The sequence below is a fragment of the Prunus mume genome, linkage group LG3 (assembly GCF_029339155.1).
Source record: "Prunus mume cultivar Tortuosa linkage group LG3, ASM2933915v1, whole genome shotgun sequence".
In the NCBI taxonomy this organism is placed as follows: Eukaryota; Viridiplantae; Streptophyta; class Magnoliopsida; order Rosales; family Rosaceae; genus Prunus; species Prunus mume.
In genome coordinates this window covers 12611389-12639011 of record NC_142700.1, presented here as the reverse complement: position 1 = coordinate 12639011, position 27623 = coordinate 12611389, and the positions used below count along the sequence as shown (strand labels likewise).

The following is a 27623-nucleotide window of genomic DNA, read 5'->3' as shown; positions in this document are numbered from 1 at the left end:
GCAATGCAGTTATGACTTGAAGTCAATTGAATTGCTTTCAGGGACCTACAAGAGTAAATGCTTATTGGAAACGTACCAGTAAAGTTATTGACCAAGTCTGGAAAAATCAAGCACGCAGATATCTCCTTCCAAGTTGTTGGATTGGATCCCAAGTGTAGTTCTACAAGGTTTGTGAAATTCATCAAAGATGAGGGCAAAGAACCTTGTAAATTGTTGAAATCAAGGGCCAGAAATTTCAACTTGGAGAGCTTCCCAAAAATAATTAGTGAGAAATCACAGCAAAAAACACTAAAAAGATGCACATGGGATGAATATTTTTCACTAACCTTGCTTCTAAATAATTGCTCTTAATTTGGGTTTGACTGGCATGTGAAATTGGATGAGTTGGTGATGAGCTCAAATGGGTTCTGATCGCTTGTTCTTGTCTTTAAGTTACTAAAGCAAGCCGCAAGCAGAAGCACTGAGACTGAGAGAGACTAATTTATTTGTTGTGGGTTTTGTTTGTATTGTTGACTGGGATGAATGAACTAATGATGAAGTGAATTGGGTTGTATTCACCATTGTTCCTGTATTTAAGTTACTAAGCCAAGCACAAGCACAAGCACTGAGAAAAAATTATACATATAATTGCTTTTTGAGTTTTGTTTAGATCGTTCAATTGATTAGGAGGATGACTAATCGATGAAAAATAAGAGAGCATTGCCCTATCATAGTGGTTTCATTAAACAGTCTTCTGCTTTCTGCAAATATGTGCACTACATGACATGACATGACTAGTACCAAGTAGCAAAGCAAAGATACGATTAATCCAATCAGATTCGACCCTGAAAGTGTAATCATATTCAGATAAAAAGGCAACCAGGTTCGTACCCAGCAATAAGCCAAACAAAATATCATTCCACACCGGTGACATAAAAAACCTACAGCCCATCTCGAGCAGCCTCCTTGCTTATCTACAACATGCCTACAAGACTCATGGTGACGTAGCCTCAAGCTCAGTAACGGTTTGTACCGGGTATGCCTCCATTGTCCCTGCCTGGTGTGTAGTTATCTTGGTATTGCCCAGGACTCCCCCATCCTGCATTAGGCGGTGGACCTCCCATGTTATTTGGTGGTGGGGGCACTCCTCCCATGTTGTTTGGTGGCATCCCCCTCATGTTGTTTGGTGGCACACCTCCCATGTTGTTTGGTGGCACACCTCCCATGTTGTTGGGGGGCATCTGATTGTAGTTAGGCGGTGGCGGCGGCATCTGATTATAATTATGAGGCATCTGATTGCTATTGTTGTTGGGCTGCCCACCACTCCAGTTGTTTGGCTGCTGCACATTACTGTAGTTTGGACCCATGTTGTTGTGGGGAGGCATTGGACCCGCATTGGGGGGCGGGGGGCCCATATTGTTGGGAGTCCTCATGTTGTTGGCAGGTCCAGGCATGTTAGGCCCAGGATTTTGCCCAGCTTGATTAGGCATAGGAGGCTGACCCCTGTTCTGAAAATCTCGGTTCTGCATATTTTCCCTCCTCCTATCAAAGTTCCTTGATCTGTCATAATTTCGAGGTCTGTCATTGCGTCTGTTTCTCTCGTTTGCTCGGCTATTGTTTCTTATCCATTCCTCATGGTATTTGGGATCATATGGTACTGCTTCACCATTAATAAAAGGTTCTCCTGCAAAAACAAAAAATAACAAGAAAGCAGACAATCATGTATAAATGAATACTTTATTGCCGAAAAACTAATTGAAAAGAAATGAATAAACAGGTAGACAATGTACAACAGAATGGCAGTTTAAGATTACTATAATATCAGTATTAAAAAGGCAACTACTATCATACACAGCATTCAAAAAGCAATTATGCGAACTTCCAAGGCTAACATTGACTGCCTAAGAGGAAAATTTTCATCATCGAATTCTAGAGACCAAAACCTTTTGTGAACTGGGGTGGGGAGGGCAATGCACCCCAGAAGCAACTACACAGAATTAGAAATAAAAATCAAACAGGCTTTAGAGACCTGACCCAACTAAGAGATTCCCAAAATAGCAGATGCCTAAGTCCAAATCATAACTCCAGTTAGCTAATTACCCCACAATATCATTTCCCAGGAGAAAAAAAGTAGAAAAAGAATTAAAACCATGGCAATGACTGCCCCAACAGATTAAGCAATCGTACTTATAAGTTTATAACTTAATTGATTCAAATGCTACAAACACTTTAACTTTTTCACTGCAATTGGAAGAAATGAGAATATTCTTACCTCCATAATCTTTGTTCTTAACATCCAAGTAAGAATCAGGAAGTACCCACCGCACTTTAGGCAATTCTGGAATAATACAGAAATGAGAACCCGGACACACTTAAAAAAAACAAAAAAAACAAAAACAACCAAAAGCCCAAGCAATAGAAGCAGAAGTACCTTTGATTTTGTACGAAGTCTCTTCAGACACAAGTGCCCCAAATGCATAATAGCACCTAGTTGAAACTGAGTAGATCTTCATCCTTGCTTCTTCCTCACTGTAGTTGAGACACAAACAAATGCATCAATCAATTAATACAAGCAATGTGAACTACATTAGAGAGTGATCATATCTTTTATACCATAGTTGGTTTCGTGTGGTAGTTAGTACAAAGTATAAATTTCAGGCAACATTAATAATTGATGTATATGATACCATTGCAGGTACTTGTTGAAACATCAAAGATATCAATCTATCTAAAATTTAGTATGTAAAAGTGATCAAAACCATGCTATATACATCAGATCATTATGCCCATGATATAGAGTTATTACAGGTCCGATTTTAAAGACTACAGGCCCCATAAGGAGTTGGGAGTTTTTCTTTTCTGGAGAACTACCAACCACAATGCCAATCACCAAGATTTGTAATCCCATACTACGCAGCTAATATAGACGAACAATATAACTTTAGTGAAACATTTTTTTGAAAAGAAAGGATAATATATTGCCAAAGACAAGAAGGATACAAGAAAGAAACGTGGCTAAGAGAGCCATAGGGCCCTCGGACCAATGACAAAGAGCAATAGAAACTACCAAAAGCTAATCTATAGAAAGCTGCAGAAAGCTAATCTACATAGACCTAAACTATGCCTTAGTGAAATGCTATACGAAGAAATTAAGTCAATAATACCTTTGCAAAAAGAATGCTCTAATATAAATCAAATTTCTAGCACAACAAAGATAATTTGAGAAAACAAAATAAAATCAGATGATAGAAGGAACAGCCAAAAGTTCCACTATTCAACAGAAATCAACCTAACCCAAACATTAACCCCAATACAGAATTAAGAAGTGATTATAAAATAAAAGTTATATTCTTTAAATTAAAAGATATTGTTTACCACAAACAAAGACATACATATGTATATTATCTGCTGGTAATTTCTAAAAAAACAAAAAATTAGCAGAAAATATATAAACTTCATTTCATTTCCGTCCCATCAATTTCTCATAATCCAAACAAACATTTAACAAATAAAAATGATCAATTAAAAAAAATTAAACAATCGCAATTACCTTCCGACGACCGCAGCTAGGGTCTTGATGTAGCTATCGATGATCTCATCCCTGGTGATATCACCCTCAGGCGGATCCATGACAACCAGCCAGTGCTCAAAGTCACACCCATCGAGGAGGATCGTCTCCTTGGGAGGCCGGTTCGACCAGTTAGGGTTTGGATCTCTAAGCGACGACGTCGTCGAGTTGGTCGAAAAGCACCGGACGGACGCAGGAGATAGCTTACCGGCGGAGGCGACGAATCCAGCAAGGGGACGAAGGCGGTGGAACAGAGAGAGAGAAGAGCGAGATTGGGCGGTGGATAGGAAAGCAGCGGAGGTGGCCGTGGATAGAGAGCGAGATAGGAAGGAGCTCATGGCTAGCGTTTTGGGAAGAGAGCGAGAGAAGAAATGGGTCGCCATGGTTGATCGCGAAGAGGTTTGGGGCTCTGAGATAAACCCTAGAGCGAGAGTAGGAGATAAGGGTGTTAGGGTTTTTGCGAAGGTTTTATAATAGCAGTGTACTGAGTGACTGTGGTTCTTAAATACCTCTTCATTTTCAGCAGATCAGACGGCATTTGATTTTCGAAATGTCTCTTATTATCGTTTTATTTCTAATTTAATCAATTACTAATATAAAAATTATTTTTTTTTAAATGTAAATTTTAGTTTTTTACTGGCATATTGACTTGGCTCATTAAAATTGAGAAGGATCAAATGCAAAATATTAAATTTGTTAGGTAGGATTAATTTCCGCTCGGATTTGGCTTGCCTAACACAAAGTCTTCCAACGAGTTTGAAGCCCTGCCATCCAAGTAACATTGATATGTTATTTTTGACATCTTTTACAACTTTCAAATCCATATAGGATTTGACTACTCGGTTGAAGCAATTTTAATCTTTAATTTTTGTCATTTCATGTCTATGTGACAATTTAACATATCGATTGAAGATGCTCTAAGGAGCGAACTTTTTTCCTTTCTCAAATTAGTTCACTTAAGGTGTATTTTTTATCATTTGTTGTGGAATCTAATGTTGCATGAGTGAAATTTTTTTTTTTTTATTAGAAGAAAATAAAATGAAATTATTTTTTTTAATTCTTTATATATATCTTCTTCTTCTTTTTTTAATTAGAAGAAACAAAAATGATTAGTGCTCTGCTAAGGCTTCCTGGTGGGAGAAAAGAGGCTGCACTGCATCTAAAGTAAGACAACTGATGAAGGAGCTTTGGGCTGGAGCTTGTTGCAGCTTCAAGAATTGGTTGAAAATCAAACAATGGCATTTCGGGTAGGGAAAGGCGCAGAGTTTCAATTGGAGTTGATTTATTTCATGATCCAGCTGTGATTTTGATTGATGAACCAACTTCAGGGCTGGATTCTGCCTCAGCTTTTCATGTATCAAGGCAAGACTTGTTCTGACCATTCACCAACCTGGTTTTCCAATCCTAAATTATTCTGTTTTCCAATGGGACAGTCATGCATAATGGATCACTGCATCTTCTCCAACAAATGCTCAATTCCGCTGGCCATTGCATTCCCAACCATGTTAATCTGCTCAAACTCGTAATTCATGTTACCGATAGCTTGGATGGTACACAAACTTCCGAAGCCTTGAACAGCCATCCTTTCCCTTTACAAGAAAGGCTTGTATGCTCACACAATTTGGAAGAAAAGCTTCTAATCTACCCGAATTCTCAACTTGAGCAAGTTGTTATACTAGGAAAAAGATTTTGCAGCAACATATTTAGAACCAAGCAACTGTTTGTCACAAGAGTCATACAAGCCTTGGTAGCTGGGTTGGTACTAAGTACCCTTTTGAGTGTTTTATGATAAATGAGTGTGGAGACGTGCAGGGAAGACGGTGCATACAGATTGACAAAGATGGATGCAATCTATTTGGGGATGGATTCTTAAGACAAGAGGGCTATAGAGTGCTTTGTTTTCTCATTCTGTGGTGCAGATGCTGCAGAAACAGAAACTGGCTAGATAGTTCTTACACAAGGATATACAATTGTTAATGTTATTTCTCCTTTAAATTCTTTTGTATATTCTTTTTAGGATGATCAATCAAACCAGACAATAACCAAAAAGAGATTCTGTCTGTCCTGATTGTTTCGGTCGTACACAGAATTGAAGGTCATAGTAGCAAATGAAGCAGTTATGTTTTCTGATGAAGATGATGTATTGATGAACCTCCCTGAGGCAGATACCGTGTAAGATGAAGGTCTTGCGTTGGCCTTATCTCTATGGCCTTCTGTCTTGATCCATGAATTCAGAAAGCAGTACTGGTTTGGATATCTTCTCCTCATTCACATCTCTTTCACCTGTCAGCATCTCAACAACAGTAGACATGGATCGTCGGAGCTTGGGCATGTCATAAGTGCAGAGTAAGCCAATCTTTAGGAATCTGCAAGCCTCCTCAACATTGAATATTCCATTCAATGCTGTGTCTACTAACTCCACCAGCTGCCCCCTCTCATGGTGTTTCCATACCTGCAACGCGAACTTTTATTTGATAAGTCTTCTCAAGATTCTAGCAGTAATTCTATCAAATTGCAAAATTATCATCCATTTCATAGCTAATTGAGATCATTGCAAAATCATTAACCATTTCATATCAAATTACTATCTGCTGGCAAGTTGCCATAGATGATTAAGAGTTTTTCTATTTAAACCCTTCACTTTTTTTGTGCTCACCCCAATATTTAAATCATTAAGCTCTTAATTTTTATTATTGTATAAAAAGACAAAAAATGTCATCCAACTTTAGAGGTTGATGAGTTTTTTATTTTTATTTTGTTTTATGAGTGTGTATTTAGGGGTAATTTGGGAAGATAATGGGGTTTTCTTAGAAATTGTGAAAATTTGAATTACAAGTTGGGGTGAACTTAGAATATGGGATGAACAAAGAGAATTGCGGGGTTTAAATAGAAAAACTCATGATTAATTCACTTATGTTTTATTTGTTTTAATTTTCTTTTTTTTAATTTGTTGGGAAATCTAATGTTACGTTAGAGAGTTGAAATTTGTATAATTTTATTAGAAAAAAAAAATCCCTAAATTATTTTTCTTAATGGAATTTTCGTTGTCTTCCAATAAGCATGAGATAGATAGAAGTTAGCCAATAGTAGAAAGTGCACAAGCTTGATCTTCTTATGGTAGTTTGGCTAAGGCCCAGGAAACCAAAGTTGGCAACTCTATTGTTGTAATTGCCGAATTGGTCAAATTAGCAAATTTCCCACCAAACTGCCGAGCAACCAACACCAACCCTACACAGTCAATAATCAGCTTACCTGAAAAAACTTCCCAATGTGAATTATGTACTTTCTTTCTTTGGTTTTCTTTAAGCCCTCCTCCAACTCTCCAAACCCCATCAGAAGTTATGTTTGCCAACAAGAACATAGAAAAAAAGAGAGCAACACCAAGTCAAATACATGTTATCTCAAACTACCTAAGCCCCCCATGCATCACAAAAATATCAAAGCTGGCTTCTTCTCTGAGCTTAACTTGTGCAGCAACACCCAATTTGGTGTGTTAGCTCATCTCTTCCATTTCCTCACACAAGCCCACAAAATATCCCATTTCTCTCTCCCCTTTCACTCTTCTGCTCCATGGAATTGCCAGTGACAATGCCGGTTTCTGGTGGCCAGATAACAACACCATACAGAATTGAAACAAGAAATCTGGGCTACAAATTATGTACCCAATTTGATGAAATGAAGTTTGTGTGCTGTGCTACTTCAAGGAGGGTTCCAAGTTTCATTTTGAAGGATGTAAACTGTGAAGCAAGGCCTGTAGAGATCACTGCAATTGCGGGTCCTAGTGGGGCTGGAAAAACCACACTGCTAGAGATTCTTGCTGGGAAGATATCTCCAAAGAAAGTTTGTGGTCAAGTGCTGGTTAATGATCAGCCTATGGACACCAAAAGTTTTCGGAGAATATCGGGATATGTCACACAAGATGATGCCCTATTCCCATTACTTACAGTTGAAGAAACACTCATGTTTAGTGCTCTGCTAAGGCTTCATGGTGGGAGAAAAGAGGCTGCATCTAAAGTGAGACAGCTGATGAAGGAGCTTGGGTTGGAGCATGTTGCAGCTTCAAGAATTGGTTGGGGATCCAATAATGGCATTTCGGGTGGGGAAAGGCGCAGAGTTTCAATTGGAGTTGATTTAGTTCATGATCCAGGTGTGATTTTGATTGATGAACCAACTTCAGGGCTGGATTCTGCCTCAGCTTTCCATGTAGTGTCCTTGCTCAAAACTATGGTTGTCAATCAAGGCAAGACTATTGTTCTGACCATTCACCAACCTGGTTTTCGAATCCTAGAGATATTCGACCGCATTATTCTGCTTTCCAATGGCACTGTCATGCATAATGGATCATTGCATCTTCTCCAACAAAGACTCAATTCTGCTGGCCATTGCATCCCCAACCATGTTAATCTACTCGAATTCGCCATTGATGTTATCGGCAGCTTGGATGGTACACCAACTTCAGAAACCTTGAACATCCATCCTTTCCCTTTGCAAGAAAGGCTTGTATGCTCTCACAATTTGGAAGGAAAGCTTCTAATCTACCCTAATTCTCGACTCGAGGAAGTTGTTATACTAGGACAAAGATTTTGCAGCAACATATTTAGAACCAAGCAACTGTTTGTCACAAGAGTCATACAAGCCTTGGTAGCTGGGTTGGTACTTGGGACCATTTTCTTAAATGTTGGCAGGGAAAAAGGAAGCATTGCCTTACAAACCCAAACTGGATTTTTTGCCTTCAGCCTCACTTTCTTGCTATCTTCCACAACAGAAGGCTTACCAATTTTCTTACAAGAGAGAAGAATTCTAATGAGTGAGACTTCCAAAGGAGCTTATAGAGTTTCCTCCTATGTTATAGCAAACACCCTCATATTTCTTCCTTTTCTTTTCATGGTTGGTCTTCTATATTCCACTCCAGTTTACTGGTTGGTTGGATTAAGGAGGAACATTGATGGATTTCTCTACTTCTCTCTGGTGGTCTGGATGGTTCTTCTGATGTCCAATTCTGTTGTGGCTTGTTTCAGTGCTCTCGTGCCAAACTTCATCATGGGAACTTCATTGATTTCAGGGCTCATGGGATCTTTCTTTCTCTTTTCTGGGTACTTCATATCGAAGGATAGCATACCAAGTTACTGGATTTTCATGCACTACTCAAGTCTTTTCAAGTACCCTTTTGAGTGTTTTATAATAAATGAGTATGGAGGCGAGCAGAGAAGAAGGTGCATACAAATTGACAAAGATGGATGCAATCTATTTGGGGATGGATTCTTAAGACAACAGGGTTTAAGGGAGACACAAAAGTGGAGCAATTTAGCTGTGATGTTTGGTTTCATAATTGGTTATAGAGTGCTTTGTTTTCTCATTCTGTGGTACAGATGCTGCAGAAACAGAGACTAGCTAGATAGTTCTTACACAAGGATATACAATCGTTAATGTTATTTCTCCTTTTAATTCTTTTGTATATTCTTTTTAGGATGATCAAACTATTGTGTCATGTACTGCTTACTCTGTTCCAAAACTGGGTTTGGTGACTCAAATCCAAAACATCCTGATTCATAGAACGTTATTGGTGCCAGTTTGGATCAATTTTAAAATTTTGATTTTCGCATGCCTTCAAAATATCCTGATTCCTCATAATTTCGTACCACGCATCCGAATTCAAGCGGAATCAGATTAGACAGAATTCATCAAATTTGTATGATCTTGATTCCATTTCAATGTTCATCAACAGTTCTATTATCCAGTGAAGAGAATAACCATTTCTGAAGACGTGTGCACCATAAATCAAGAAACTTAGCTGAAGTTGGCATGCCTCCTTACCCAAAAAATTACTTCATCATCATATATAATTAAATAATTTAACTTAGCTGAGAAATGATTCTGTCACAAATAGATGCTGCCATGAGAAGGCTCCAGTGCCCCTTTGCTGGTCAACCATGACCTGATTTCCATTTGTAGCTAGAACAAATTCCAATTTGAGTAAGCCTCATGCACTCCTCGTGCCTGAGTTTACAAAGAGTGTAGGAAGCTTATTTCGGAGTGCAGTTCGAGTCGGGTAAAACTTGGAAAGAAAATGAGGCCCTGTCTACACAAAATGCCTGGAACTGAAGAAAGGGGTGGAAGGATTGTTCATATAGTCAAACTTTCTTTACAAAGCAGGAAAAGAAAAAGTTAATTGATTATAAACATTTACACCGACTGTAGCCCTACAAAAGTATTCTTTCATAGCATATTACTACTTGTTCCCCTAACAGGTGTGCCAATGCACTCAAGACATACCCAAGCAAAAAATGATAACCTAGAAGAATTAATATGCTGACTGCTTGGCCAAACCAGACAATAACCAAAAAGAGATTCTGCCTGCCCTAATTGCTTCGGTCATATATAGAATTGAAGGTCATAGTAGCAAATGAAGTAGCTATGTTTTCTGATGAAGATGATGTATTGATAAACCTCCCTGAGGCAGATACTGTGTCAGATGAAGGTCTTGCATTGGCCTTATCTCTGTGGCCTTCTGTCTGATCCATGAATTCAGAAAGCAGTCCTGGTTTGGATATCTTCTCCTCATTCACATCTCTTTCACCTGTCAGCATCTCAACAACAGTAGACATGGATGGTCGGAGCTTGGGCATGTCTTGAGTGCAGAGAAGACCAATCTTTAGGAATCTGCAAGCCTCCTCAACATTGAATATTCCATTCAATGCTGTGTCTACTAACTCCACCAGCTGCTCCCTCTCATGGTGCTCCCATACCTGCAACACAAACGTTTATTTGATAAGTCTTCCCAAGATTCTAGTAGTAATTCTATCAAATTGCAAAATTATCAACCATTTCATAGCTAATAGAGATCATTAACCTTAAAAAAAACGTAAAGGGTTTTCACTAAAAATAAGCACCTAAAGAAGCTTGATGGATTCATCAAGAGGCTCTGGTGCAGTCATGAACAAACATGTCACATAGTCTCAGAACCATGTTCTAGTATTAATATTGATACCCCACAAATTGAAGGAAAGTAATTAGCTATCAAGTCAATCTATGATGTTTTGAGTCAATTAACAATTTTATATAAAAAACGGTTCTGATGAACTAAAATAATTATAAGGAAGAAAGCTAGAATATCCAGGTTATATAACTATTCAGAATTTGGTGGGGAAAAAGAGATCCATCAAAAGAAGTTTGAAAGTTATAAGGTTGTGATCATGACAATTCTTTCACATGTGCTATAGTGCCATTAATCAGCAAAAGAATTGCCATAAAGTTGTTAACATCAGTTTTATCATTACTGCTGGCCAAGAAATTCGCAAGCTTTCTTGCAAGGCTAGTGCACCTTAACTACAGAGTAAATGCCTAGTCTTTCTTATACTGTTTTCTTTCGAGGATTCGAACACTGTGAAAGGAAATACATCTTCCATAGAAAATCAGAAATTTAATTTTTGCCCTCTCCTACAACTGTAAGAGCAATCTTAAGAGAATACATGATACAGTCACAAAGAGGCAACTGTTTCAGTGAGGGGGAGCTGGGGCACAAAGCTATCTAAAATAAAATATGCAGAAGTTTACAGGGTAAAATATAAGCCCTGTTTGTAGATGAATGTGAAGTTGCACATCTAGAATAAGAAGTGCAGAAGTTTATAGGGTAAAATACAATCCCTGTTTGTAGATGAATGTACATCTAAAGAAATGCAGAAGTTTACTGGGTAAAATATACCCTGTTTGTAGATGAATGTGAAGTTGAACTGAATATTCATGCTTAGTAGCACTTCAAGTAAAAAAGTTCACACACTAGGTTCATCAAGGATCATCACTCCCACACATGTTAATGTAATAAATCTTATATAAGTAAAATCTATAAGCCAGTCGAAAGGGTTCAATTTAGTCATGAAAGCAAATACTAATTCATAGAATTATACAATATTTCAGAAAGGTTCATACCACTGGAAGAAGATATTGTTCTTTTAATGGTAATCGTCTGTTTGTGTTGCACCTCCCACAAATAATTTCCAAGGTCAGAACACCAAAACTGTAGACGTCTGCTTTCCTTGTCACTTGACCTCGTATGGCGTACTCAGGTGCCAAGTAACCTCTGCAAAAATCAAACAGGGAACCAAGTATGTCAACATAATCACAAGTAATCTGGTAATAGTGAAAAGAAAAGGAGATAAAAAGTTTAGTGAAAATTTATGGGCAAGACTTCAAAGGTCAATTTGTATAATTATCTGATCATGGTCACATATTTGAAGACATCTATGATAATGTTTAAACCAGAATTTAGGGCTGCATTCACGTTCCAACAACCTTCAACATGAACAAATCGCTGTTGACTGACATAGAACACCATGCAGCCCATACCAAACATTTCACTAGCACAATAGATTTTGTTTTTTGGTCATTACATTTCAAACTATAATTTTTACATTATATCTTTACAATCGACTGAGGCCCACAATCATCCATTCCCTTGCTGATGGCCACTGTAAATTTAAACACATTGAAAAAGAGTAGAACTGGAACTGGAAAACTTACGCTGTTCCAGCAACACGAGTGCTAACATGAGTTAAGTTGGGTGCAATAAACTTTGCCAGACCGAAATCTGAAATTTTTGGTGAGAGGTCTTTATCAAGGAGAATATTGCTAGCTTTAATGTCTCTGTGAATAATATGGGGCTGAACTTCCTCATGGAGAAAAGCAAGCCCCCTTGCAACACCAATGCATATTTTACACCTTGCCGACCAACTAAACTGGATACTACTGTGGCCTCCACCTATAAAGTACAGAGAGAGTAAGTCATTACTCACACAATCAATTTATTCAAATAAGAACTAAGTAATATTACTTGCCAAGAAGTGTTTGTGCAAGGCTATTATTCTCGAGATAGCCGTAAACCAATATCCTATGATTGCCTTCTGCACAGCAACCATATAGCTTAACCAGGTTATCATGCTCAATGTTTGCAATCACCTCGATTTCTGTCAAAAATTCCCGGGACCCTTGCCTAGACTCTGCTGACAATACCTTTATAGCTGCCAAAGTGCCATTCTTAAGTGTTCCCTGATCAAACACATTTTACAAATATCTGTCAGCCTGTAGAGGTAAACGTCAGCAAAAAGTCTTTAGCACAATCAAGTGCTCATGACCAAGTATTCCACAAAAGTCATCAGCAATATCTTTCTAAGGGCAGTTACCTTGTACACGGAGCCAAAGCCTCCCTGACCAATTTTATTTTCTTCACTGAAGTTCTCAGTGGCAATTCGCAGTTCCTTGTAAGTGTACACAGTAACATTTAAAATGCCTGAAACCACTGTACCCAGAGGACCCTGTTAGAAGCTTTTAGGTAGGATAAAGATACAATGCTAAACCTCTGAAAGAAGCGAGGTTCCTTTTTGATGAAAATGCTGACATCCAAATTTAAGTTAAACGCCAAGGACTTATTAACAAAGTTTTGTGCAATAGAATCAAAGTAAACAAAACGAGGTTGCATCAAAAATCTTGAGTGCATACACTGTGAAGGAAGTAAGCAAAACTAATCATTTGTGCAGTTGTACTAAAGTTATTCAAGAGAACGGCCAAAACAAGCACACCTTAACCCAAGATCAAGCAAAATCTAGTAAAATAGAAAGCAATCTGCAGACTCAAAATTAAGGATCACAGTCCATTTAGCATGACCATGTGGCCAGCTGAGAAGGCCAGGGTTCTCAAGATTCTGAAAAGAGGCCCGGTCATCAATAAAAAAAGTTGAAAGAGAACAATTTATCTGGATGGATGCAAATTGATAAAATAGGCTTCGAATAGCAGCAAACTTAGAACTTTTCGGAATAAAGGTGATTCCATTCATGCTTCAGATTATCGGTTTATAAAAATCAGTAACTAACATTAATATAATGAAATCACTTAGCACAGAAAAAAGCTCCACCTGATTTGGTAGATCTATGTATGACTTAGAAAAGTCATCTATTTCACAAATGCAGTGAGCGGCTAATTTGACAGCTGGCATTGTGCCAAAGCAACTAACATTGACACAGAAAGTATGTTCACAATTGAATAAAGGAACGGCAGAATAAAGACATCCACAGTACCTTCATCAAGTTCAACAGTCCTTGTAACTGAGGAAGCTGCCTTCTTCCTAAAAAAGAAAGAGAAACAAGTCATCACCAGCTTTTTATGTTGACCAGTATCACCAACCAATCAAAATCCTTGCCCTGTCAAAGCACACAAGTAAACATAATCTTCTCAGCGTGTAACTACAACTGTTTGATGAGAAATGCATTAGTCATTGACTTCAACAAGAAGACACCCTAACAAAAATCGAAGCTTAGAAATCTGAACTGCACATTTACGTGGCCTCTTTAATCAACATGTACTACCTAGGAACTCGAATAGAAAGATGACAGCCCGCAGAATCTCATCCTCAATAATAATTGAAGATGTTTGCATATGCAATAGCCGCATATTTACCTGAAATCATTCTCCTCAAACACACTGTAGTTTCCGTATACAAGTCTTGACTTAATTTTTTAGTAGTTAGCTTATAGTCCTTACCATATGTATATAAGAGATAAAAAATGTTCAAAAAGGGACTTTTTCCAATAGGAAACAACCTCGATAAATAATCATAAAAGATAAAGAATAGTTTGTGCATCTATCCATGGCACATTTTAAGTTTTGACTATAGCCTATGCCTGTCTTTTGAAAATTTAGTGTTCCATACTTGAGGCACGAAAAGCAAAATTAAAATTAAAATCTATATGCTAGAATCTATAAGTTAAGGGGAAACATTACAAGGACAACCAGTAACAGTAAGGTCTGGAAATGCAGCCTAGTAACAGCATAGAATCTAATGTCCTTCAAGATCCATCAAGTTCAGTTCTGTAATACATCAGGTCAATCTAATATCAATACTTAGACCTTTAAGTTCATGAAATTTGATTTTCGTAATAGAACTATCACTCTAATTCTCATTGAACTCAATTATAAGACAAAAATAATTCTGGAGCAATTTAAAAGAGAAATTATTGAAGAAATGGAAGAGATTTATGGGTTTGAGCAACTGTAAATCTTATAAATCAATCTAGGAGGCACCAAAATTGAAAATGAAGATTAAGATGATGATGATGGTTATGAATAAGTTTCTTGAATATTACCTTTATAACTTTCCAATGGAATTGAACCTGGGTTTTGCTATATTTCCACCTTGAAGTGTCCTTTTGCACGCAGAAGCTAATGCCAACATAATTCAAGTACTTGGATTAGTCAAACTATGAGCTTTTCATTGATTGAATCAAAATAACTAAAACTCATTTACTCAGAAGTATAACAACTATATAAGAAAAACACACCATTCTTTTGGTCTTAAGCACCAAGAGGCCAGAAACAGATCCAAAGTCTTTTTCTTCTTTTTATTTCCAATGGGTAGATCAAAGGTAAGCTTTTCTTACATTCTCTCAGCTACCAGACATCAAAGGTACAGGTAAAACCCAGATAGAATACAAGATAATTCAAACATGAAGAACCTCACTTGTGGTGATTGCAGCACAAATGAAGGGAGAGAGAGAAGAGAGGAGGAAGATGAAAATATTATGGCTTTCCGTTCCTCTAGTTTCAGAGCTGCAGTTAATAGTCGTCTCGTACTGCTGTGTTTCGCTTTCTGCTTCTTTTTTTCTTTTTCTTTTTTTTTTTCAAACTGTCTAAATCAAAAATAATTTGGATAATAAAAAAAATAAAAACAGCTTTCTGTGATTTGGAATTGACTTTTCTCCTTTGTCATGCCGTGCAAGGTATGGAATGGGACTTACTACGGATTTTGGAATTTCCTTCTTCTTTTTTACCATTTTATTTTGTTTTGGTGTTTTTTTGTTTTTTTGTTTTTTGCTTTAAAGGAAACTTCCAATTAAACGACTCATAACTCACAAGTCAATATGCTTAAAAGCTTGAACAAGATTTTATTTTATTTTATTTTTTCGGGATGAAACAGAACTAATACCTAACAGAGAAATTAAGCAATGACTTGAGGCCTACAGATTTCAAGTTTTTATTTCTTAATTATAATAGAAAATACAAAAATTGCTCATTCCTTCAAGTTTTTTATTGAACATGTCTATTTCAATTATATAAGTCATATCGAGATGAGGGAATACAGAACATAAGTGATTGCTCTTAACTATTTAAAATATAATTATCTTATTTTTTTTATTGAAATTAATACATCATATTTTGAAAGTTAATTTATTCGAATTCAATGAAAGTATGACATATATATATAGGAGTAAGATCACTTGATAGATGAAATAGTTAGAGATTTTCGATTGGTTAGAAATTTAACATTCATATTCTCCATGCATACAGTATTATATCTTAACAACTGGATCCAGAAAGCAATTATATATATATAAACGGTAAAGATTTGGAAAGCTGATTAGTTAATGCTGTATAAACATAATCAATCATGTCTTAGACATTGTCCCAACATACCATTAACATATCTTTTAAAAAATAACATTACTATTCATTCTCAGGTCCCCTCCCTTTTTTAGCATGAAAATCTTGTCTATCAGATTTTAAAAATCAATTCTGAATAATAATAAAAATGTCGCTCTTGGCAGCTTAATTATATATGAAATTAAGTACTTATGGGAAAATTATTAAACTAAATACAAGTATTTGATGAGGAACGTCTTTATATATATATTTGATGATCTTACTCAAATATTTGATGAGGGATCCCTCAAATAATTTTATTTGAGGAACGCCCTTTAGGGTACCCTACAATTTTTTTTCCAATGATCCAAACCATCTATTTTTTAGGTCTTCATTCATAGATCATCCTTACAAAAAATTAGACAAATCGAAAACCGTTTCGACATCTAATTGGGTCCTACAAAATCAATGAACACGGTGCTTCAAGAAAGTACTAAAATTTTCAATAACTCAATTGAATGGTCAAATTATATCGGATTCAAATGATTTTTTGTAGAGATGATCTTTGAATGTGTATCTACAAAATAGACGGTTTGGATTAGTGAAATACAATCCGGAGTGGGCCCTACAAGGGGTGTCCCTCAAATAAGCTTATTTGAGGATCCCTCAATAGAAGCTCTCTGTATATATATATATATATATATATATATAACTTGAGTAACAAGTTATGCGTACATACACATAAGGGTTTGATCGACCTAACCAAAAATTCAGGAATTCTAATTCTCAAAAGTTTTGGCAAGGTTCCAACTTATGAAGGTTCGCCCTTTTCTTCTTCTTGGTAATTGTCAAAAGAAGTGAATGATTACTCCAAGAAATAACATGGTCAAATGTGAAGGTCAGCATCTAATCATTTCTTCATTTTTAATTAGCGATCCTCGCCATAAACAATTGAGGACAAGAGTGGTTTGAAATTTTGATTGTGAGGGATAAAGAAGGAGGTGAGCAATGGGAATAACAGTGCCTGTCTCCTGTAATATTCTCCAAAGAGGTCAGCATATATGGTGTTGATATATATATTATTTCTGTTTTATATTTAATCCCTCCATTTCTTTTGTTGGAAAAATGAAACTTCTAGCTCCACATAAATAAGAGTGAAATTTTTGTAAATAGTGTTAATTTTACAAAAGATTTTGTGAAGGCGAAAGTGTAAGGGAGTGCGAAAAAATTTCTAATTGTTGATGAAATGCAAGTCATGCATGCATTAATGATCAATGTATTAATTTTAAAAATCCTCTACGCATGCTTAACTTTATACATTAAAAAGTCTTCATCTATTTGTCAAAAGTTATTTCAACAAATGCCCATTTTTTTCGCCAAAGTTAGAAAGAGGAAGGCGAAACTCAAGTAAAGAGGTTTATACGAACCACTTGGGAGCACACCAAATACCTGGATCGTTCCAACTAACATCCCATTGGTTCCAACAAATATCCTTTACTTAGCTAAAATTTTAAAAGAAAATAGAATTATTAAACAAGGGTACAATGGTAGACTATACTAAAAATTAGAATAACAACAAAAAATTTACATTTTCCCAAGCGTAGAGTTCTAAACAGTTGTTACTCCTAAAAAGAAAAGAAAAAATTAAAACAACAAAATAAAAAATATTGTTGATATTACATATTGGTCACAAGTAAACAACTACGTAATTGGTGATATTTACAACCAAAAGAAAAAGGCTTTTTATTACAAAACGTCCCTCACGTTTGCGAACTATCAGATTAAATCTTTAAAGTTTTTTTGTTTTACTCATGATCTTTAACGTTAATATAGGTGCTCTTAAATAGTCATCCTGTCAAAAAACAATTGTTAAATCCAATGATATAATCATCAAATCAATCCAAAATTATAATATATATATATATATAAATATATATAAGTTTCTCTCTCCCCTCTTTCTTTTCTATTTACTTTCCTTCTCTCCTCTCTCTCTTTCTTTTTTTTCTTCTTTCTTCCTCTCCCCCAATTCAGTATTCTCCCTCCTCTTTCTTCCATCAATCGTCAAAGTTGAAAGTTGAAACAGACTATCGCAGGCTGTTAAATATATATATATATATCGCTATATTTATATAGGAGAGAGGAGGCATTTCATTCGCAACTCTGCATCCAATTATTAATATAAAAGATTCAAGAATCTCAAGAATCCTCCCTCCCTACCAAAAGAAGAAGAAGAAGAAGAATCAATTAATTTCAGAGATAAGAATTTGTTGAAGAAGAATTAATGGCTGAATGCAGTGACCAGAACATTAAGAACCCACAACCAGAAGAAGAAGAAGAAGAAGAATACGCAGCAGTGGTTGGCAAACACTTGTCCATGCTCTGCCTTGACAACAGCAGCAGCAACAGCTTCAAATCTCCCAATTCCAGTCCCAAGCCCAGGAGAACATTGAAAAGGCGATCCCGTCCCAATCCCCACCAATATCCCAACCCAACCCCAAGAAAGAGAAGCTTGATCTCCCTCCCAATCCTCTTCTTCGCCACTGCAGTTCTGAACTCGGGGAGAGGAAGAAAGGAAAAAAAAAAAAAAAAAAAAAAGGGAGAGAGAGAAGAGAGAAGGAAAGGGAACAAAAAAGAAAGAGGGGAGAGAAACTTTTATATATAATAATTTTAGATTGATTTGACGATTATATCCTTGTATTTAACAATTTTTTTTAATAAATGAACTATTTAAGAGCACATATATTAATTTTAGGGACCATGAACGATACAATAAAACTTTAAAAATGCAATTTGATAATTTCATAAACGTTAGGGACGTTTTGTGATAAAAAAACCAAACAAAAAAGAAAACCACTTCTCAGAGCACTTCCAGTTAGCCCATTGTCATGGCGAGGAGCCATAGGCACTTATTCACGTGAATAGTAGTTCTAACTCCCAACAAATGTGTGTTTCAAGTGATTAGCCCTTACCATGGCAAATACTATTCATTTTTTTGTTTTTTTCACAACTTTGTTTATTTAAACAATTAATTTGGATAATATTTTCGGATAAGATTTTTGGATTCCTACGTGTCAATACTATTCATATCGGATAAGATTTTCGGTTTCAAATTTCAGATAAATTTCAAATTTCAGATACATTTCAAAATTCAAATTTGAGATAAATTCAAAATTTGAATTTCATATACATTTCAAAATTCAAATTCCATATAAATTTCCAATTCCAAATTTCATTTGAATTTCAAATTTCAGATAAGATTTTCATCCTCTAAAATTGCGCCACGTATCATCTCTATCTGTCTAAATTTTTCTATAAAACCAGAGGCTCGGCTCATACCTCCCACACCATATCTTATCTACATCTTCATTTCTCATATTTTAGATTTCATTTCTCAGATTTTAGATTTCATTCTCCATTCTCAATGTCAGACATGGAAGATGTTTTGGATAGACAAGAGCGAGAAAGGCGAGCAAGAATGCGCAAAAAAGCTGCAAGCAAAATGGCGCAGAGAGAACTAGATGAGCAACTTGGTGTGGCCGTTGCTTTGCTGGAGGAAGAAAACCAGAGCGCCGTGATTCACGAGAAGGCCGGGCATCGAATGTGGACAGATATAGACATTCTCGAGGTAAGAATCTTCTGGAAGATTATTTTATCCCACAATCTCTGTACTCTGATGTTCATTTTCGAGCAAGATATAGAATGCAACCTCATTTGTTCAATAAAATCATGCATGATATTTTCAATTATGATGACTACTTTGTTCAAAAGAAAAATTGTGCTGGAGATTTAGGGCTGCTTCCCGAGCAAAAGTTCATAGTTGTGATACGAACGTTGGCGTATGGGTCATCTGCTGATCAGGTGGATGAGATTGTCCGGATTGAGAAGTCCACTATTTTGGAGAGCTTGGTGCGATTTTGTGATGCGATGGAAAATCAGACACCGGGGACTACTGCGAGACCTACACCGAGGACCTACAACGGCTTCTACAAAAAGCTGAGTCTCGTAGATTTCCTGGAATGATTGGTAGCATTGACTGCATGCACTGGCAATGGAAAAATTGTCCATCTGCTTGGCAAGGGGATTATGGTAATCGGAAAGGGCAGAAAAACATCATCCTCGAAGCAGTTGCTGGTTTTGATACTTAGGTTTGGCATGCCTTCTTTGGAGTTGCCGGCTCTCAAAATGATTTGAACGTCCTGGGTCAATCCCCGGTGTTCAATGATATTTTGAGAGGTGAATGCCCAAATATCACATATCAAGTCAATAATACCGTCTATCAGAACGGGTATTATCTAGCTGATGGTATCTACTCGAGATGGACAACATTTGTGAAATCAATTCCACATCCCCGATCCCAGAAGGAAATTTTTTTTGCTGCCTATCAAGAGGGGTACAGAAAAGATGTGGAGAGGTGCTTTGGTATCCTTCAAGCTCGGTGGGCTATTATCAGGAGCGACGCACGTCTATTTGACGAGGAGGTGCTCAGAAGTATAATGATGACTTGTATCATCCTCCACAACATGATTGTTGAAGATGAGTATGATTACGATGTTGATGAAGTGTATGAACCAGATCCCATGAACACGACCTTAACACGAATTTATGAAAAACCTATGGGGCCAAATGGAGAACCAGTGCAGCATGATCCGTTGGTTAGAGACGGTACTTTCATGCATCGTATGATTGAGCGCTACACGGAGATGCAATCGTCGTATATTCATGAACACCGTCAAGTTGACTTGATGGAGTATTTGTGGGCGGTGAAAGGCAATGAAGGTCAATGAAGTCAAGTAAAGATGTTTTTTTAGTGCATTATGTTTATGTTGTATTTTTAGTTATGCTTTGTTGTTTTTTTATGTTTTTGTTATGATTTGTTTATTTTTTATTCTTTGGTTGTGGTTTGCTTTTTATGTATGGAATGTTTTGAATAAAAAGGAATTTTGTTGAATATTTTCTTCATTCACTACAAGAAAATCAATACAACTCATAAAATAAAATACATGAATTACCACTAATTTTTTAAACAAAAAAATACAATGAAATGAAAGGCAAGCAAACTAATTTAATGGTACACTGAAATGAAAGGCAAGCAAACTAACTTAATTGTTTTGATCATTTAACCAATCCGTGTTGCTAGGTCCATCGTCACGAAAAAGTCTTCGTCTCATAACATCCCTTCGTTCTAGCTTCCAATATTGTTTTGTTTCAGGGGACATATGGGTTGTATCCATGGCCATTGTTTCCCGATCCTTATTTTCAATTTTTTTTGGCGTGCATACTCCCTTTCTTGGCGTGCATACTCCCTTTGTTGGCGTACATACTCCGTTTCTTTTGCATTTTCTACATCAATTGCCCTATCGTGCTCTTGTTGTTTCATGTCCATTTCAATTCTCATGGCTTGCATCTTTGAAAGTTCCTCCAAAAATTTAGATGATGACTTGGTAGAATTACTCCCTCTCTTCGCCTTCGTCGCCTTCCTCCCAATAGGCCTCGGCTCCTTTTCGATAGGTGAGTCTTGACTCATCGGGGAATCCATAGGTGAATCGATGCCGGTGTCTCATGGAGTGACATCTCGTTCAAGACTACCATCGGACCCGTTGGAATAATTTGGAATTTCTTACAATTCTTCACCACCTCCCAACAATGGGTATGGTTAAATTTTTTTTTTCCTTGCCCAGTAGCACCAAAAAACATTTGTGCTTGTATAGTCTATAAAAAGAAATGAAAATGCAAGAAACTTTAAAAATTATTGGCAATGCAACAAGTATAAAAAAAAATAATGGACATACAAGAAACTTTAACAATTTATTAGAAATGCAAAACAAAATTTAAATATTGCAACAAACATTCATATTAATATTGGAAATACAAGAAATATTAACAAAATATATAAATTGCAAGAAATATTTTAAAAAAATTTAATATGACATAGAAATTAATAAAACAAAAATTACAAATAATTTACCTAACTGGTAAGGTTTTCCCCGCTTCCATGGTTGTCCATCGCCTTTGCCAAGGCATCCCTTCATTTCGCCAACTCTTTGTTAAGAATTTTCCACCTACTAGATAGTGCCTGATCTGTACGGGTCGAATCAATTACCCTTTCACAAAAATCATGATGAATTTTTTTCCACATATGACATAATTTCATCTCATTGCCCGTTACGGGACAATGACTAATGTAGAGCCAAGACTCACACAAGCTAACATCTTCCATGACGCTCCATGCCCCTCCAGTTTCACTAGAAGAACCCATAAATTTTTCTAGAAAAATTCAATTTCAAAGTGAAAAAAATATTGACTACTAAGTGAATAATGGTTGAATGAGAAGAAAATGTATGAAGAGTTGGTGTTAAAAGTGAAGAGTATTGGTTGGTATTTATAGGAAAAAAAAAATCAGTATTTTTTGGGTATTTTTTCAAATTTTTTTCGATTTTTTTTTTCATGTTTTTTTTGGGCAGAATAACAGCTGCCGTTGGATTTGGAATGAAAGGAATCGGAGTGCCCAGAGCATTGCCACGTGGAAGAGAGCCGTTGGGTGCGAGTTTCGATTTTTTTTTTTTCATTTTTTTATTCGCGAAAAATGGCTGCCGTTGGATTTGGAATAAAGTGGATCGGACAGCTCGTGTGGATGCCACGTAGAACAGACCCGTTGGGGGTCACTGTAGCAGGCGCGTCAAATTTTTTAAGGTTAAAAATTTTAAACAGCGTGACGTCATGCCAAAACGAGTTTTGCTACTCGAGCTGAACCTCCCCAAGGGCTAGCTTAGGCTGATTTTTTTTGCTGAGGCCCACACCTTGCTCTGACAGATTTTTGTTGCTGAAAACACCATTTTGAACTTGGCCCCCCCTCCCCCCCCAAAGGCCCTTTACTGGAAATGCTCTCATATGCATGAATTCGGACTGAGAAACTAGTAACAATAAAATATTAGTATAAATAATTTGGAAAAGTGCATTGACGCCCACGTGAGCCAAAAGGCTTGAATTAATAATAAATATTGCATACACTTGGAAAAAAAAGATATGCTAATGAAAAGATCTTTCCGCGTACTGTGTGAAATATTTTCACTCACTACTTTGACTTAATGTGTATTATTACTATTTTTCTCAATACTTGAACGTATGTCCATAGTTTTATAAATACAAGCAAATAGTTAACTATAATTATGCCCATTGATATGTATCAAGTGTTGAGAATGATAACGATGGTACACCTTAAGTTAAAGTGGTGCGCAAAAATGCTCCCCTATTGCAAATGTCGTTATAAATTTGGTAATGAAATGTTGATTTCCTTTATATATATATATATAATAATAATAATAATAATAAAAAGTTTTGGATATATATATATATATAAATGAATTTTCTGTACAGAACACGTGTGAATTTCAACAAACAATTAATCAATTTTATCAATTTACGCCCAAAATAAATTAAACAAATCTGATTGATTGGAGTGCTTTTAGGTTTCTTTGTTTTTGGTTGTTTGGTCAAAACTGGGTTGCTTAGTTTAAGCTAAAAACTTTTAAACAACTCGCAACTAGGTAGCTATCATCTAGGGATACTTTTGTTATTTCAAAACACCATGACATCTTCTTTACAATATTAAAATTATTTTTGCAACATTCCCTGACTAGATAGTTTGACATGTTTTATTGTTAAACCGTTAATTAAATTGATGCTTAATAGTGAAAAACTCACTAATGTAGTAGTTTGGAGCAATGATTTCTTTAGAAAATGTCTTGAATTCGAGTCTTAATATCCATATAATGTGTGTGAGTTTAATATATTATCACATCTCTCAAAAGAAAATATCCTAAAAAACCAAAAAAGCGAATGCTTAATACAATTTAAAGTCTGTCAGAAAACATGTCAAGTTGTCCTATTACAGAACATTCCTCAAATATTGTATTATTCCTTTCAAATGAAAGGAAACTTGTCTTGCGTCTTATAAATGGATATTTTCTTTTTCATTATCCTATTTGAGGAGATGGGCACTTAGCAGCCACTTTCTTTGATAATTTCAACTCAATACATCAAGTTCTTGAATTTTGAATTTGTGTTTTTGACGAGATTGGCACTTAGCAGACACTTTCTTTGTAATTCTAATGCCAATTAGTTCAAGTAAATATTAGAAAGAAAAGAAGAAAAAAATACATAATCCTACTGCTAAAGACATTGCTCTACTGCCTTAGGCCCAAAAACACCGTTCACGTCTGGACTGTATGCTAAAATAGACATTCCCTTTTTCCTTGTACAGAACAGAAGTGCTGTTTGGCTAAGGTTAGCTGTACTTTTGTTTAAAAAGAAACAAAAATTAATATGAAAAGTAAACTCTTTTATAGACACTGAAATTATAGATACTAACCATAGCATTATCATAATTCAGTCGTTTACACATTTATTTATATACAAAATCTTGCACATAACCTCACAAAGGATTCATACTCAGAGATGAATCCAGCATTCCGCTTTGGCTAGTAGTGTCCTGAAAGTAGGGACATACACATTATACGTGAATATAAACTCTAAGGATGAACGAAAACCATTATTTTCGCACTCTCTATTGCTTCCTTGCGCCCCAAAAACTTCTCAACAATTCCTAGAGCAAACTCCATGGAAGTTCCTGGTGCTCTGCTGGTGATGAGGTTGCCATCAACCACTACCCTGTTCTCGATTTCACTTTTATCTGACAGCTTGTCGCACATTGCGGGGAACGCTGTGGCCTTTTTCCCCTGGATTGAAAGGAAAATAAAATAAGTTCTCGTGATGAGTTTGTACAATGCAAGAAGCATAATGGTTAGTTCTCAAAACATTTTATAGGGGATACCTTGAGTAAGCCATGGGGTTCCAAAACTACAGCTGGGGAGGCACATATCGCTCCATAAGGTCTCTGTGAATCCCTCTGCTTTTTTAACATATTCACGAGCTTTTCTGATTTTGCAAATGTTGGGGAGGCACCAAGTCCACCCTGAAAGAAAAAAAAAAAAATTAAAAACAATAGGGTTAGTCTGATCAATTGGTAAATAGTAAACAGCAGCGAGCTGGAAACCCTACTTACAGGCAAAACAATTAGGTCATATGAAAGTTTGGCAGCTTCGTCAAGGAGCACATCTGCCTCCAGTTTAACTTCGCAAGAAGCAACAATTTCTAGTTGATCCTCTACAGAGGCCACCACAACATTTGCTTTCGCTCGTCGTAGAATATCAATTATCATAACAGCTTCCATTTCCTCTGTGCCATTTGCAATAGGTACAAGAATCTAAAGGATAACACACACGACAGAGTTTATACACTACATTATATAGCACCTTAAGTCAAGTCAATAATTCTTACTGTCATGCCACAAATTATCGTTGTTCATTTGCGAAATTTTTACTACCACTCTCAATTCATAGGTAACTTGTGGAAACCTGAAATAATCTTAGGCAAATTTGCATATGTAAATCAAATGTTCACCTTTGGGGAATCATTGGGAGTCCACTCAACTGGGTTTAGCTCAGTTATGATGTATTCATCCCCGTGGTTGGAACGCATGACCTGAGTACAAAAAATACTGTTACACACGCATCACAAGCCCAAAGGAAACAGGTGAAACCGAGATCATAGCAGATCATATTTATTTTCATTTTCCCAGACAACGAATAGCTTTGAAATCAATTGACAAGAAATCCACCAGTAGAATATGACAACCAGCCAAAAAGAAGGATATTGAGAAAGTACATACCAGGAGCTCAGATATTTCATCAGCTTTTTCTTTCCCATACAATTGCTCAACCAGCGCAACAGCAAACTCCATGGCAGTACCCGGTCCACGACTAGTCACAGCTTTGCCATCCACCTGCACTCTTGATTCAACAGCGATTGCGCTAGATGCTAATTGCTCCATATATAATGGATGGCCAGTTGCCTGTCAAAAACCAATGCAATTTATAATTTTAATATGCATACACGACAAATAATGAAATATTGGCAGGTGCGTGCTAAGAGATCTTACTTTCAGTCCTTTCAACACACCCCATGGTCCAAATGCCATTGCAGGTGAAGCACAGATCGCCGCATAGGGCTTCCCATCTGCGGCCTGCTTCTTCACCAAGCTTTCCAGAACCTCATTAGTCTTAAGATTGGCAGCACCTAGAACACCTCCCTGTAGCACAAAAAAAATAAAATAGATAAATTCAAATTCAGTTGGAGCGAAACTGAAGAGGAGTCAGCACATTGCAATAAGCAAGCAATAAAGCACAATAAGAGAAGCTGGAGAGAGGGAATAATACAAGCAAACAAAGATAATAAGAGTTCCTCCAACCCTGATATGTTATGGATGACATCAAAGTTACACGAAAACATCCCTTTAATTGGCAGTTGAGCGTGCATTGGGACATTGCTCGGAAAATAAATTAGTGCCATTAAGCAACATATGTAATCTTATGCATATATCTAAGGTCAATGGGCATGAGCAACCAAAAACCTACACTCAACAAAATTCACTTTTATCTGCTCTCAATCGCGAACTACAAACTCAAAAATCCCAATTTTATTCCACAATATTCTTGTGTTTTCTTGTTTTGTGGAGAAGTAATAAGTAATATTAGCAGAAATTTTCATTTTCACGTCTACTTTTGTCAGCAACCAAACAAGCTGCAAAATTCAAAGTTCTAAAACAAACACAATGATACATACATATATATATATATATAGAGAGAGAGAGAGAGAGAGAGAGAGAGAGAATGTACGGGTAGAGTGATGAGATCGAAGACGCTTTTTCTACAATCGGAAATCAAAACATCAGCGATGATCACGCCATTGCAGGCTTCAACGCGAAGCTGCTTCTCCACAGAAGCCACAGTAACATCTGCTCCAGCTCTACGCAGAACGTCGATGATGGTCACCGCCTCAATCCGCTCCGTGGCATTTGCAATCGGAACCAAAACCTGCTTCTACTTTCACACTCAAACTCACTCTTACAAACACACACACAAAAACACGCAAAATAGTCGAAATCAGAAAAAGAGCTGAATAGTGGTGGTCATTACCTTCTTAGCAGGAGAAGCACCAGCCATTGCTGCTGAGATGGAGAAGGAGAAGAGCTTTTTGGGAGGACTCGGGGTTTGAGTTTGGATATATAGTAATGTCACCGTGTGGGCCCCCTCTCTGCCCTCAGTTTCTAGGAACTCACGTGCCCCTCTCTCCATCCTCGCGGTTTTGTTTCTGAAAACTCACGAGCAACTTTTCAGTGGGTCACTCTTCTTAATATTGATTTAGTCAACTCGCTTAACTTCGGAATTCTCATGACTCCGAAGCTAATAAACTCCCAAAAAATCATCGTGCTAGATGAAGATGGGCATATACACATAATGCACATTACCTCCTCTCCGTTGATTAATGTGGGATGTTACAAGTAAGAAGGAGATGAGCCCAAGAGAAATGAGCGTGGAAGGGTCAAGTGCAAGAATTTTCTAGTGAGGGCCCCGCGACCAAAGACTTGCATGCAGAAGCAAGATTTTTTCAAAAAATATAGCAATTAATTTTTTTTCAAATAATATTTAAAATTGGTCTCTTTTTAAAAATCTATTTGAGAGTATTTAAATGGTACAATTTTTAATGTTATTTAATTTCTCTAATTTATTTTAGAGAGATTCACTATTATACCCAATATAGGATCCCAAACTAT

At 36.6% G+C, this 27623-nt stretch overlaps 4 protein-coding genes across 6 annotated transcripts; 1 reads left to right on the top strand and 3 right to left on the bottom strand.

Moving 5' to 3' along the window:
• Nucleotides 1-784: 784 nt before the first annotated feature.
• RIP1 (cobalt ion binding protein) lies at nucleotides 785-4025 on the bottom strand. The gene is made up of 4 exons (XM_008228296.2): nucleotides 3530-4025; nucleotides 2411-2508; nucleotides 2252-2317; nucleotides 785-1663 (listed from the first exon to the last, which is right to left on the bottom strand). The coding sequence occupies exons 1-4, from the start codon at nucleotides 3928-3930 to the stop codon at nucleotides 996-998; spliced, it is 1233 nt and encodes a 410-aa protein (XP_008226518.2). The 5' UTR covers nucleotides 3931-4025; the 3' UTR covers nucleotides 785-995.
• Nucleotides 4026-4643: 618 nt separating this feature from the next.
• Nucleotides 4644-9116, top strand: ABCG10 (ABC-2 type transporter family protein). Its single transcript, XM_008228297.3, has one exon. The coding sequence runs from the start codon at nucleotides 7118-7120 to the stop codon at nucleotides 8936-8938; it is 1821 nt and encodes a 606-aa protein (XP_008226519.2). The 5' UTR covers nucleotides 4644-7117; the 3' UTR covers nucleotides 8939-9116.
• A 530-nt stretch (nucleotides 9117-9646) lies between these two features.
• LOC103326092 (cold-responsive protein kinase 1-like) lies at nucleotides 9647-15182 on the bottom strand. Of its 2 annotated transcripts, none has more exons than XM_008228299.3 (8): nucleotides 14875-15182; nucleotides 14680-14755; nucleotides 13615-13737; nucleotides 12724-12830; nucleotides 12379-12589; nucleotides 12065-12302; nucleotides 11474-11624; nucleotides 9647-10293 (listed from the first exon to the last, which is right to left on the bottom strand). In XM_008228299.3, the coding sequence occupies exons 3-8, from the start codon at nucleotides 13685-13687 to the stop codon at nucleotides 9907-9909; spliced, it is 1167 nt and encodes a 388-aa protein (XP_008226521.2). In that variant the 5' UTR covers nucleotides 13688-13737; nucleotides 14680-14755; nucleotides 14875-15182; the 3' UTR covers nucleotides 9647-9906. The 2 variants fall into 2 exon arrangements, with proteins under 2 accessions (XP_008226521.2, XP_008226520.2); XM_008228298.3 differs by having other exon boundaries at nucleotides 12724-12839; nucleotides 14875-15181.
• A 9124-nt stretch (nucleotides 15183-24306) lies between these two features.
• On the bottom strand, nucleotides 24307-27135 carry LOC103326094 (protein DJ-1 homolog B). Of its 2 annotated transcripts, none has more exons than XM_016793193.2 (8): nucleotides 26986-27135; nucleotides 26686-26883; nucleotides 25950-26099; nucleotides 25680-25862; nucleotides 25412-25492; nucleotides 25014-25214; nucleotides 24783-24923; nucleotides 24307-24687 (listed from the first exon to the last, which is right to left on the bottom strand). In XM_016793193.2, exons 1-8 carry the CDS (start codon nucleotides 27010-27012, stop codon nucleotides 24481-24483), a joined length of 1188 nt encoding a protein of 395 aa, XP_016648679.2. In that variant the 5' UTR covers nucleotides 27013-27135; the 3' UTR covers nucleotides 24307-24480. The 2 variants fall into 2 exon arrangements, with proteins under 2 accessions (XP_016648679.2, XP_008226524.2); XM_008228302.2 differs by having other exon boundaries at nucleotides 26686-26889; nucleotides 26986-27117.
• Between the last annotated feature and the right edge of the window lie 488 nt (nucleotides 27136-27623).

Excerpts from the sequence above, each read along its gene's own strand:
- RIP1 (XM_008228296.2), bottom strand. The coding sequence starts at position 3,930 with ATGGCGACCCATTTCTTCTCTCGCTCTCTTCCCAAAACGCTAGCCATG. Across the intron at positions 2,509-3,529 it reads CTAGCTGCGGTCGTCGGAAG|TGAGGAAGAAGCAAGGATGA; the intron begins GTAATTGCGATT and ends TCTCAACTACAG. Across the intron at positions 2,318-2,410 it reads GACTTCGTACAAAATCAAAG|AATTGCCTAAAGTGCGGTGG; the intron begins GTACTTCTGCTT and ends GTATTATTCCAG.
- ABCG10 (XM_008228297.3), top strand. The coding sequence starts at position 7,118 with ATGGAATTGCCAGTGACAATGCCGGTTTCTGGTGGCCAGATAACAACA.
- LOC103326092 (XM_008228298.3), bottom strand. The coding sequence starts at position 13,687 with ATGACTTGTTTCTCTTTCTTTTTTAGGAAGAAGGCAGCTTCCTCAGTT. Across the intron at positions 12,303-12,378 it reads CCTTGCACAAACACTTCTTG|GTGGAGGCCACAGTAGTATC; the intron begins GCAAGTAATATT and ends TGTACTTTATAG. Across the intron at positions 10,294-11,473 it reads AACAATATCTTCTTCCAGTG|GTATGGGAGCACCATGAGAG; the intron begins GTATGAACCTTT and ends TTTGTGTTGCAG.
- LOC103326094 (XM_008228302.2), bottom strand. The coding sequence starts at position 27,012 with ATGGCTGGTGCTTCTCCTGCTAAGAAG. Across the intron at positions 25,215-25,411 it reads CTCCCAATGATTCCCCAAAG|ATTCTTGTACCTATTGCAAA; the intron begins GTGAACATTTGA and ends GTTATCCTTTAG. Across the intron at positions 24,924-25,013 it reads ATGACCTAATTGTTTTGCCT|GGTGGACTTGGTGCCTCCCC; the intron begins GTAAGTAGGGTT and ends TTTTTCTTTCAG.